The sequence below is a fragment of the Melospiza georgiana genome, chromosome Z (assembly GCF_028018845.1).
Source record: "Melospiza georgiana isolate bMelGeo1 chromosome Z, bMelGeo1.pri, whole genome shotgun sequence".
In the NCBI taxonomy this organism is placed as follows: Eukaryota; Metazoa; Chordata; class Aves; order Passeriformes; family Passerellidae; genus Melospiza; species Melospiza georgiana.
The window spans coordinates 19,099,003-19,111,924 of record NC_080465.1 but is presented as its reverse complement, the minus strand read 5'-3'; the positions used below and the strand labels follow the sequence as shown (position 1 = coordinate 19,111,924).

General features: G+C 38.9%; 1 protein-coding gene across 1 annotated transcript in view; it reads left to right on the top strand.

Moving 5' to 3' along the window:
* The window catches only part of DGKQ (diacylglycerol kinase theta), an 88,534-nt gene that overhangs the window by 56,210 nt on the left and 19,402 nt on the right, over positions 1 to 12,922 (top strand). The window contains exons 12-17 of the mRNA XM_058044529.1: positions 506 to 560; positions 1,710 to 1,771; positions 2,037 to 2,187; positions 2,963 to 3,001; positions 4,685 to 4,800; positions 12,469 to 12,620. Of these exons, the coding sequence (XP_057900512.1) occupies positions 506 to 560; positions 1,710 to 1,771; positions 2,037 to 2,187; positions 2,963 to 3,001; positions 4,685 to 4,800; positions 12,469 to 12,620 (575 nt within the window). The remainder of the gene's footprint in view (positions 1 to 505; positions 561 to 1,709; positions 1,772 to 2,036; positions 2,188 to 2,962; positions 3,002 to 4,684; positions 4,801 to 12,468; positions 12,621 to 12,922) is intronic.

Genomic DNA, 12,922 nt, shown 5'->3' with positions numbered 1-12,922 from the left:
GTCCCTGGCAATAGCTTGGAGAAGAACTTTTGTTCCATCAGAGCTGGAGTGTCCCAGGAGGTGGGGAATGGTCAAGCCTGCTTTTGCCAAGCTTGCTCCTGGGCAGTCTTCTCCAAGAGCAGGCTCATTCCCAGTCCTGCATGCTTCCTCTGGAAGAACACTCAGGAAATACTCCAGATGAGCTAGCTGCTCATTGCTGAAGCAGGAATGGGATTAACTGTGCTGTACAGGGGTCCCTTCACAATGTGGCTGTGAGAATGCCAATGTTTTTAGGAGCGTGGGAGCATGATGCTATGAGTGTGTAAAATAAAGATTATTTCTGTCTTGGAAGGAGTTGGTTGGAGGAAGAACATCATGGTTGATTTTAAAAGATTTAATTTTTTTAAAATGCTTAATTTTCTGGGCTGTGTTATGCACTATGGACAAGATATAACACACAATAATGTAACATCTGGCAAAACGATGTCGGTCAGAAGCTGCATTTACGTGCTGTATCTTTTGGCAGACGGAGTGCCTCCAGAATTTCAAATTGGTGGAAGTGCTTATGGGCAGTAAGCAAGGTAAGTGAAGGAGCACTGGCCAAAGACACATCTGATATCTGTGAGTTTTTTCCCCCATTCTAACAGTCAGAGTTCGTGTTCTGCAGTAAAAAACACAAATGAGAATAAACTTCATGGTGATGTTGAAATACTTAATCAGAAGTGATGCTGATTCTTTTCAGTCCTGTGAGTCCTGTGGGAATAAGGTTCCTCTTCATTATTACTTAAAAACTCATTTGTAGTTTCTGGTGGGTATTGATACTTTTGCCCTATTTTGAGGAACTATGTTTAACTGACATAATTTTCTTAATTGCAGTTATTAATTAAAGATTAATTCTAAAGTTCAAATGGCTTCTTTCCTCCTGACACAGCCCCTGAAGAAGAGTAAGTTTGAGCCCTAAGAGAGTCCAAAAAATATGTTTGTGTGTTAGGAAGAATAGAAATCTGCAGTTCTAGCATTGCTCAAGTGTTTTGTGATCCTGCACGAGCTAGGCTGGTGTTTTCCAAGTTAACATACCTTTGTGCTTCGGTATTTGTAAGGTTGCATGGACAAATAAAGACCTTGCAGTAGTCTAATGTTCTGGCCACAGCTGAATAAATATCTTGGTAGTTCAAATACTGTCTTGATGCTTTGCTTTATTTGCAGGCATTATTGGGAAGTTGTTTCATAAGGCTGTTGTAGCTTCGTGAATGTCATAACCTTGGTTGGTTTCTGGTGCTCTGTTTTAAAGGATCATTTGCTACCTTACATTCACTGGAAGTTGTTAGAATTGTTTTAATTGTTGATTAAAACAATTGTTTTAATATTTTGATAAAACACATAAGTTGGGTTTTGTTGTACTTGTTAGGAAATAGTTTGGAAGTCTTATGTAAAACTGTTAGATTATTACCAAAGTACTGCTTGTCTTTTGAGGGGTTCATACTGTTTCTGCCCTTTTTAAAGGAGGGTGGTATTTAAGAACTCTGGAAAAAGTCAAATTGTTCCATGCACCTATGTGTTTTTATTGTTGGATAAGATGTAGCTCATGTCTGCCTGGTCCTTTATGAGAAAATTAGTTGTATGCCAAGCTCTACTTTTCCCCTAATTTTTCTTCTTTTTGTTTTTGTGTAATTCAGCCTGATAATAATTTACATGCTTTCTAACATGATGAATGTTTTTGCCCTCTGCAGTTCAGCGCATGGTCTTGGACAACCAGGAACCAATTCTTAACAGACTCAAGGACATAAGAAAGGTAAATATGAAAAAGAAACATGATTTTTTTTTTTTGTTTTAGCAAGTATGGAGTCCCCTTTCTTACAGAAAATGTGAGTAATTGGTTACCCCCTAAGCAGGCTCAAGGGTAGAGAAGCTAAGTGTTTGAACTGAAGTTTTGTTTCTGTTCCTGACATTCTCTAGGCATAGAGGACATGATTGCTAAGTGCAGAACTATTTTGGATTTTGCCTCACAATGTCTTTTTGCCAACTGTCATATCATTTATTTTCCTTTATTTTGGTAGACTTCAATACGTCAGATGAATCAAACAAGATTTTACATTGTGGAAAACAGTAAATCCATTGTACAAGTAAATTTATTTGTTGGCGGCCTTCCACCTCAGCTTTCCCCTGAAGAATACACAAATATTCTCAAGGAAGAATTAGCTATCAAAAGTAAGTAAACAGAAAAACTTTAATAGCATCAATATAATTCTAACCTCTTCTGGCTTGATTTTAAAAAATCATTCTGCCTTTTACTCTCACATGGGCTTTTTTAATAATTTTAACATGCACACAGTACAGAATAATAATTACGTTACTCTAGTTATAAGTGACTACACCTTTTCTTTTTTCTTTTTGTTATGTTTGTATGAAAAGGCATCACTTTTTAGAAGAATTACACATACTTTAAACTGTGTACAGAATATCTCTTGCCTTTTTTAGCCTCTGACAGTTTTTGTCTGGGCTGTTCTCCATGTTAGTCATGAGCTCTGTGCCCCATCATGGAGAAGTATGAGCAGTGTGTGCGCACACATATGAACAAACACTCAGGGAAAAGAATTTATTTTTCTTTTTCAAAGAAGTGCAATTGAATTTTCATAATAATACTCCTTAAACTAATACTTTCTATAAACAATGTCAGGAATGTGTCATATTTTTTTGTTGCAGGAAACAAAGCATTTTTCCCAATTTGCTTTTATGTCACTTCAAGAGGAATTAAACTTGAAATGCCAGAAAGAATTCTTAGTCACCTTTTATGAAAATCAGTTTAGCTGTTCTTACTTGCAAAGTAAACATGAGAGGAAAAGTGTTAGCTGGAGGTTCTCCCTGTATTTGTATAACTTTTAATATTTATTTATGTTATATTTATGTAACTTTTTAAAATACTTTAAATATTTACTCTAAATGTACCCAAGGTTTTATGTGTTTATATTTTTACCCTTTGCAGCAAATGTAGTATCTGTGAGTCATGTTTATCAAGCACAAGGTAAGCATTAAAATTCTTGGTCTTGCAAACAATGTCTATATTCAAAACTGCAGCCTAATACTAGAGGCTGGAAGCTCAGAGTATGTTAATCTTAATGCATAAGCAAAAAGCCCTTCAGGTAAAATGCAACACATTGTATTTATGAAGAGCAGTGGATTAGTGTTACCTTATTAAAAATAGTTAAAAGGTTGGCTGCATGCCTTGTGTACCAGAAGGCAGTAATATTATAAATTAGTTATAAAAATTAGTTTTGAAGTTGCACTTCAACTGAATAATCTAACACAACAGAACTGTTAAAAATTGTTCAAGTGAAGGATTTTTAATCTCTTTGACTTTGAGAGTACTAAAATTTGGTGCTGCTTTTGGACTCAGTGGGACTGTTTCATAGTCGCTGTTTCCTAGCAGTGTTAAGAGCTAGAGTTCAATGGCTGAAAGTTGAAGAAAATAAATACATTCATCCTTTGAGCTGTTTCTTTGCTTTTGGTGTATGAATTTTATTTCAGCAAGATCGGAGAAGCCATGAGGCTTCTGACAGCTGGAGCAGCAGTGGCTCTGGGCAGCTTTAGTGCAGTGGTCAGGTGGAGATCGGCATTTGGTAAAAATTTAAAGTGTGGAATTTTTTCTTCTCTATATTTAGGTGTCTATAGTTGAGATGTTTCACATCCTTTGGCAGGCTTATCTTCCACATGTCTGCTAAATGGATCTTTCTATAGCATGCTTTTGAAGACTGATGTGTGCTTCCTTTGGGTTATTTGCTGTCTCCACATGACTAATTGATACTGGTTGATTTTGATCTTTGCATAGGAAAAGCTGTAAAGCTTTCAGATGTACCTTCTCCTTTCCATATTTGTCAGTGGTCAATACTTGGTTTTGTGATACTCGTCCCATGTCACAGCATCATTATACCAAATTTACATGCATGTGCTTTTTACATGTTTCTGCTTGTATGTGATTTTTATTGCCACTTTCTTCTTATGATTGTATTTTTGTGGTTCTCATAACTTCCTAACTCTCCCATTTTGTCACAGCCAGGTTATGTTACCAGCCTACATCTCATGTACTGTCCATTTTGCATTTTTGTCTTCCTGCCCTGTTTTCCTTCTCACCAAATATCTTACTTTACACTAACTTGTCAGTATTTATTTTGTCTTTTCTCTTTTGTCTTCCCTTCTTACCCAGATTCTCCATTCAGAACCTAAGTGAACATAAAGATCTAAACTTGATTATCAGCCCAAATATTTGCTTGCAGTAATTCTTACTGAGATATTGTTAATGAATAGAACTACTGGATTTTTAATAATTGGATACTAAATGAAACCTGATACCTCTGTCACTTGGTCACTTGTACACAATGAGAACAGAATGTTGGTAATGATGAAGAGTGTGCAAATAGGCCCTACCCCTGAAGCTCAAAGGAAATCTTTAAATATGCATTAGTTCTGTGCTGCAGTTCTTGTCTTCAAGTTGCTTTGCTTTTACAAAAATCTGAGGGTAGGAAGGAAGGTTTGAAAACATAACAATACAATTCAGCTGATAACAAATTACTTCAGAATAAGTTTTGCTGAATAATGGCCTCAGTAAACTGAGTAAACTTTTGCTGTAATATGAGTCTTCTTTTCTAACAATAATAATAGAAAATATTAAAAGTATTTCTTCAAAAGTATTTCTGATGCCTCTTTACAGGTGCTGTTGTACTCCAAATTTCATGTTTTTCTGAAGCTGAAAGAATATATATGCTAGTTAAAGATACTGTTGTCAATGACAAGCCTCTGAATGCTGTGGTGATTCCTGCAGTTATGGTAAGAGACAGGTTTGAATTTAAAAAATGTCTTCAAAAGAAAAAAAACTACTGCCTTAAAACTCTTTCTGCTAGAACTAAATCAAAATATGTTTTATTCAAATAGGCCATACTATGTAGTGTGGCCAAAAAAGCCAACCAACTTCAGAGCCTGTACTTCATGTATATGATATATTCAGTGAGTTAAGTAATTTGTCCTGGTATTCTTCAGCTGTCAATCTACAGCTGCCTAACTGTACAACTATAAAGAAGAGGAAGACAAATTCTCTTTGTTTCTTTCAACGATCAAAATGTTAAATGGGGTTTCAGTTTCAGCTGGTATGTCTTAAAATGCTTACAGATTTTGGTATGGGAGCTAAATGTTGTTTCCTCATTAACTGTGAGGTAAAACACTTCTGCTTATTTTCACAGTGATATTATCTTCATTTCCCCCATTCTGTAGCAGAGGCAGTTTGACCTTGTTTACCCCTTGAGGATCTCAGAAGAACATAGTCTTCCGAAAGACTTAGTGTGAGAGTCCTTTCACAAATTCAGGCCTGATTCTGATTTATTCTTGTTGTTACTAATCACTTTCATGTGAATGAGTTCGTTTAATAATAGGTTTCATGTTAATAAAGTGAGTCAATGTGAGAAGAGGAAAATGATTAACTGAGTGAAGTGATATTTTTAACCAGGATTATGTAGGTTCTGTCCAAAAAAGAGCGTTGCCGTAGTTACACAACACCTCAGCAGAAAGTATCTTGTAATTACTATCTTTTTGGAACTGCATTATGGCAAGCAAAGTGTGAGTCCTGGTTTGACTTCTTGGAGCATCACAGAAGGCCAAAAAAATTACACTTTAAGTGGGAATTATGAAATAGCTTTATATAGGAGGGTATCAAGTTCAATGGCCATAGTTGCTTATTCGCATACCCTCTTTCACTGTTTAAAATGAGTCCTACACTTGTCAAGACTTTCTGAAGGCAAAATTATGGTTTTTATATGGGTAGATACTAGTGGTAGTGCTCACATGCAGCTGGGAAAATCAAAAGTTACACCCCCTCCTAAAAAACTGAGAGCCTTATTCCTATGTGTGTATAGGAATTACATTCTGTGAAGTTCTTAGAAATCAAGGCCCCCTTGTCCAAACTAGTTTTCAGATTGCCTATTGTGAGAAACAGAAAGCAGGATGTATTTTTGGATAGCCGTTTTACATGTATTTTAGGCAAATCCATTATGAGCCTGTAATTGTTGTCTGCGGTGTGAAGTTGAACATACTCTACTCTGTTGATTACATATGTCTGTTTTTCTGACACTGGATATGTTTGAAGAGAACTTCTTGATGCCAGGAGAATGTGGACATTGCTATCTCTTATCTGATGCAAGATATTTTTTAGAAACTCCAGTTCAGGGGACTGCTAGCAATTAATTTCTAATACATAAGCAGGAGAGAGGGGCTGTACACCAGCACAAACATTGTGTTTCCATTTCAGCATGTGTTGTTTATATTTGGTCATCTCACTGAAAAGAGCCAAGAGTTAATTTAAATGATATTTCAAGTGTTGTTTTTTGTATGATTGTCTACCCAACTTATGCCATTTACTTATTACCCAGGGCAGACTAATGGCTGATCACCATCTTTACTTTGGGTTGCAGTTGAACTAGATGATCTCCCGCAGTACTTTCCAGCCCAGACTATCTTTTTAGCCTATGATAATATTAGTCTTTGTTTATATGTGTATTGATTTAAGCACAGTACCAGGAAATGCACAGGAACTGAGACAATACTAAATTTACACTATGTTTGACATTTCTTTTGTGAGTGAAATACAAAGAAATTGGGAATGAAGGGCTAATAATTTTTCCAAATTGCCAGTTAAATTAAAGAAAAACCCAACCAACAAAAAAACAACAAACCAAAATATCCCTTCTTAAAAATTGGTAAAAGCACAGAAGTATTGGTGGATAGCAGGTTGCTAGTCTTATTTTTCTGAGGTGAGATTTGCTTACTCAGTGTCTGACATAAGGAGGAGGCATGGTTCAATTCTGGCATGCTCAGGTCTACCCGAGGCAATTCACCCTCTGATTCCCATTACTGAGAAGTCTGAGCAAGGAATCAGTTTGCATAAGCTGCTTATTAGAAAGTCAAACAGTTAGTGTTATCAGATGTGTTGATCTGTTCTGCTGTTTCAGGCCTTTAGGAATTTAATCAAACACTTTTTCATTTCACAGTATTCAAATAAATGAAAATACTCTCTCCACTGGAGTGTGAAAAAAAAAAAAAAGTGCAGTAATTATAAATCTGTTTAGCTGCTGTGTGTAAGGAACTTTGGGGACAGTTTGGTTTCACTCTTTGGTATCAATTCAAGGTGAAAGCCATTGCAGGACTAAATCTTTAAATTCAGAACTAATTTAACAGAACTTCTTTTGCAGCACAGGCAAGCAAGGAAGTCAGCAGAAGTTGTTTGAGGCCAAAATCACCACAGGTTATTGTGGCTTTATCTGGAATGCCTTTTGCTAGTGGAGTGCCCTCTGATATACTGCATTTATATTTGTTAAGAGTAGCAGGAAAATGTGTAGAAGGATCCCAAATAGATGAAACTTTCCATTTCATTCATTCTACTAAATCCTCACAAAAATATTTACATCTTAAAAGCATCCTAGTTAAGTGAGCATTTTAGCCGAAACATGAGTGGCTGCTTTTCACCCTTCTGAAAGGGTTGTCAGCTTTTCCACCTTTTGCTGGAAGGGTTTTCAAGGATTGGAATGGAGTGCCCCGGGAAGCAGTGGGGTCCCCAATCCCTGGAGGTGTTCAGGAAGTGACTGGACATGGCACTTAGTGCTGCGGTCCAGTCAACAAGTCAAAGGTTGGAATTGATGATGTTATAAGTCTTTTTCCAACTTTTATGATTCTGTGATTCTTCCATTTCTGCTATATGCCAAAAAATAAAGAAAAGCCTTATGGGTTGACCCAGCTGTTGCTCCAGTAGTGTTGTGACACCTTGCACATAATTTCTCATCAGATAGTGGGTCCTTTCTGGCCAGGGTGGAGAAAACTTGTGCTTGAGGCATTGTGAGTCCTTGCACATGGAAGATGCTGCTGGCAGGCATTTGCCAATGTTGAATTGTACTTGTCAGAGATATGTGCAGTTCCTGGAGACAGCCCACTGCCCGGTATGATGTGCTGTGGTTGTCACACTGGTAGGGCTGGTGGCACAGAACGCCTTGTTCTGCTTTGCTGTGAGATGTGATTACACAGTACAGTCAATGGGAAGGGGATTAGCATGGATAATAAACATCTTGCCCCAGTTTAAAGCCGTGTTGTGCTAGTCCTGACAAATTAAGCAATTCACAGTGATTGTCAGAGTGTCTAAGTCATGCAGCCTCCTTCAGCTGTCTGTAAGAAAGGAGCAATAAATTCCTTCCTGAATGCCAGCCAACACAAAACCCTTCTGCAGATTTCACTCCTCGAGCACAGCACTGAAGCCAGGGCTAAAGGGGGAAGGGTGTCCTCGGGCTGTGAGTCACATACTCTCTTCTGCCCAGTAACAAACTCACTCCTCTGTCTCCAGTGGGGCTTTATTAAAGAACTTTTAAAAATTTAGCAGCATTAAAGTGCTACCCTTGTGGCTGTCTGGGATTGTAACAAAGAGTGTGCTCTTGAGAAGGCACAGCACCCTGCACTACTGTACAAACTGTTAGAGTTTTTAATTCTTACCAAAAATAATTGTTTTCTTAAAAGCTGGCTGTTATCTGGGGATTTAGCAATGTTTCTTACTCCTTTACGCTTAATGAAGAGTTGTGATGGGAAGCAAGTTCACTGTAAGGACAAGCACTTTCTTGAAATCATCTTTTTATTCTGGATGGCTGCATCTAAATGGGTTTAGTTAAGAATTCACATTGGAAGTTACCTTAACAAAGGTGGGTTTGTAGTAGGACTATTAACTTTACACTACATACAGATTTTTATTAGCTCCAGGCATTTTCTGTAGCTGCTTGTGAATCTTAGTAGCATTCAGGGTGTATATTTAACTGGTTTGGGGGTTTTTAGGTATAGTATTGACACTTGATAAGAAATATAGTTGGCAATTTACAGTAAATGCATATTTGCAAGAATTTATGTTACTTGGGTAAGATCTTAGACAACTTTACAAAACAGAGCTGTGCTTTTGAATGCCTTAGAGTGTACCATGTTTCAGAAATAGTTGTGATTCCCTTATGTTGCCTTTTAATTATTTCAGTTACTTGGTTTTAAACCCAGTGTATTAGAACGTGCCTCTAAAAGCAAGTAATATAAAACATGTGTTCAGCATGTCACTTCTAAATGTCCCAAACCAGTAATTTTAGAAACTGATTTCCTGAAGACAAGAAGATAATCAAATGTTCTTACATTCAAGTAAGGTATTGGTTAGACTCCAGAGCTGGGCTGGTTTCTTTGCTCTTCTTTGAAAAAGTTTTTGTTACTTCGAGCTGCAGAACTTTGTGGTTTCTTTCTTTATTACACTGTTAGCCCCCTTTTTTTTAAACCTCACAAGTTTCCAGGCATTATACCAAGCCTGAGATTTCAGGTTGCTAGTTTTGTTCAGAAAATTGAAATGGCTGGAGATAAATTTATGTATTTAAAAAGCTCTGAAGAGGAAGAAATGGGAAGTGGACAGGAGAGAGGGTAGGGTAGAGTGAAAGCTGGACAAGGAGTGCTGGAAAGGAACAATGTGCTCTGTTACCCCATGGGAGATGCTGTTTCCTTTCAGAGTGCTCTGCCTTCTGTTACTCATGGGATTTAACCCCATACAGCACTACAGGCTGGGTAGAGTGGCTGGAAAGCATCCCAGCACCAAAGGGGATGCTGGGGATGCTGGTCAATATCTGGCTGAACATGAGTCAGGAGTGTGCCCAGGTGGCCTTCTTGGCATCCTGGCCTGTATCAGCAATAGTGTGGCCAGCAGGACCAGGGCAGTGATTGTTCCCCTGTACCCAGCACTGGTGAGGCCACACCTTGTGTGCTGTGTCCAGTTCTGGGGCCCTCACTTCAAAAAGGACATTGATGTGCTGGTGTGTGTCCAGAGAAGGGAACAAGGCTCATGAAAGGACCAGAAAACATGTCTTTATGAGAACTAGCTGAGGGAGCTGGAACTGTTTAGTGTCCTGAAGAGGAGGCTCAGGGCTGACGCCATTGCTCTCTAAAACTCCCTGAAGGCAGGGTGCAGCGAGCTGGGGGTCTGTCTCTCCTGCTGGGCCTGCAGTGAGAGGACAGGAGGAAATGGCCTCTGAGATACAGTAGATTCAGGTTAGATATTAGGGGGGAAAAATTATCACTGTCAGGGTGGTAAGGCATTGGAATAGGTTGCCCAGGAAGGTCACCATTCCTGCTGGTGTTTAAGAGGCATTTGGATCTGATGGTGATGCGGTTGAGTGGTTTAGGTGTTATAATGGCAGTGCTGGGTGGGAGGTTGGACTTGATGATCCTAAAGTTGTCTTCCAAGCTTGATGATTCTGTGATTATCAAAAGATAATTCTAAGTGGGATGTGGCAGATGATGGTACAGGAACCAACAGAGTAACAAGATGGCCTTTGCTTCTGAAAACACCAGATCTCTGCTTACTCTTCCATTAATGCTTGAATGGCTCAAGGGGATGAAATCCACTTGTCTCTTTGGGATGCATGGATCTTTGAGCTGTTGACTTAATACCTTTTGTGACAGTGGCATGCATTATGTTCCATAGACTTCCTTTGCTGCCTACAAATATCCTTTCCATGTGCTTAACAGAAATGAATATATTACCCTTATTATGTGTTGGGCATGCTTTGAGTAATTGTTTCCCCTTTCCAATAAGGCCTGAATGTAAAGGCCAAAGGTGTTTTGACTTCAGTTGTCAGTCTAGCATGAAGGTGGTCCCTTTGGAGAGAGCCGTGTGTACAGCTTTCAGCCTCTTTATCATCCACCTACTTCTTTTGCCTGCAGTGGAACCTTTCCAGTAAAATAAAGCATGAGGTTCTTTTGGCTGTTTGTCCCCCAAAACAGCCCTTGTTTGGCTCATTTGATTTTCAAGAAAACAGATAAAGTTTGAAAAGGTGAATGTCTTGTAGAATCTGAAGGATGAGTAAAGAAGGGATCAGTGTGTGCCTACTTCACCAGCTTTTATACCTGCTTAGTGTTCCTCTTCTCAATGTGTTTTCTCTTTATCAAGAGACGAGTCGCACTGGATGACAGAGCACATTTCTCATGCAGACAGTGTTAGAGGAGAAGGATTTTTATATGTTTGTCAGCATCTTGACACATCTGGCAGGGTGTGACTTGTAGAGGATTAGCACCCAGCTATTCTAAGAACAGAAAATGAGAAGAAATCTCCCAAGTACTGTGAAGACCCAAACAATCGTTTGTAAAGTGCCTAAATCAGGTCACAGGTGTGGGGTGTCTCAATGTTGGACTCCATTTCTCATCCCTACAAATATAACTCATAAATTTGACCCAATTTCTCTGTAGTTTGCCTCAGATCATGGTCTCTGGTGGTTGCTCACAGGCAGCAGCTGAAAAGCTTTCTGGGTGCCGCCTCCTCCCGTCTGTAGCTGTTGGTATCTCTCCACATGCTTACACGCTGCAGTCATGCTGCTGCCTCACCGACCCCTGAATCATTCTTGTCTAAATTGACTTATATTTAGCACTGTTGTTCTGTTCCCTGAATCCATCCGGTCAGCTGCGTGACAAATTGCTGTTCCCTGAATGCTGTCCAATTTGTAAATAACAATTACCACAACTTAGGGACCATGGCAAATGTTTCTGTTTAGAGGTGCATTTGTTGAAATGTCCAGTGGACTTTGCTGCCATGTATCTGCACCCCAGCCTTGTGGCAGGATGGATGAAAGGTGTGCTGGTGATTTCTAATCTTTCTAGAACTAGTTAGAAATCATTTTACAGAACTATTTATGGGTGGACAGGCTGGATGAGCACTAGTCCCAATGTGCATCTGTTGGCTGGAAATTTTGACCTCCAGTGAGGCTGCAGATATTGCTCCTATGCAGTCCATGCAGTGCCCCAGGAAATCACCTCTGCCATGTCCAGTGGCTTCCTTTGCAGTTTCTGGAGGCTTTGATGGTCCCTTCAGCAGCAGCTTCAGTAAGTCATAAGATACTGGCACCCCTGAGTAAATCCTCATGATGGAAAAGCTTAGCTTACATATTTTTAAAAGCTTTCAGCTTCTAATTTCATAGGCAGAAGTACACCACCATCTGTCCCAAACATCTTCATTTTTAAATGCTTTGTCCTTGTAAATTGACATGCATTCTAAGTCAACCACAAAACTAAAGAAAGATTTTTCAGTTGGTTTGGGGAGAAGTTCTTGCTTTTCAAGGAAACTGTTTTAATTGTACAGAACTCTTATCCCTCACAGTTCTTTGGCCAGGCTGTTTACTGAAAATGCATAGGAAGGGCTACTTAAAATGCCTTTATTTCTAGTGTTGGGCTGAAATGTGTACTTGGAATCGGTTAAGGAGCCTTAAATTCCTAGGGAAGTAAGATCAGCAGCTGACCTGTCCATTGGCTGGACCTTGAATCTTTTCATTTATAGAATCTGGATTTTTTAGTAGGCATCAAGGAAGCATCAAAGAAGCATCAGGTAATATTTCTGAGACGCAGTATGATTTTCTGCCTTTTTCATGGCATTGACTTATCCTTTTTCTTGTCTTCTTTCAGGCTTCCAAGATACCACAGAATTGTTGCCCTCTTCTTGTATTTGTGAATCCAAAAAGTGGTGGTCTAAAAGGTCGGGATCTGCTGTACAGTTTTAGAAAGTTGTTGAACCCTCATCAAGTCTTTGAACTTACCAATGGAGGCCCACTGCCTGGGTAAGTCATCCTGGGGGGGTTTTTTGTTGTTGTTGTTGTTGTTGTTTTTTTTTAATTTACATTGTTCTGTTATTTTTTAAAAGGTTCATTCACTTATTTTGAAGATCTAAATTTCTTCTGTTCTGTGCCTGAAGATCAGGGCAGTGGGTCATTTCCTTCTGACTGCTCTTACTGTGAGAACATATTTAAACTTTAGAATTATGTAAAGAAAAGAGAATAGAGTAGTTCCTGATGTATAGGCTTCTGTCAAATCTAGCACAGTCTGGCCCTGGGAAAGTCATATGCACTTTACAGTAGCACAT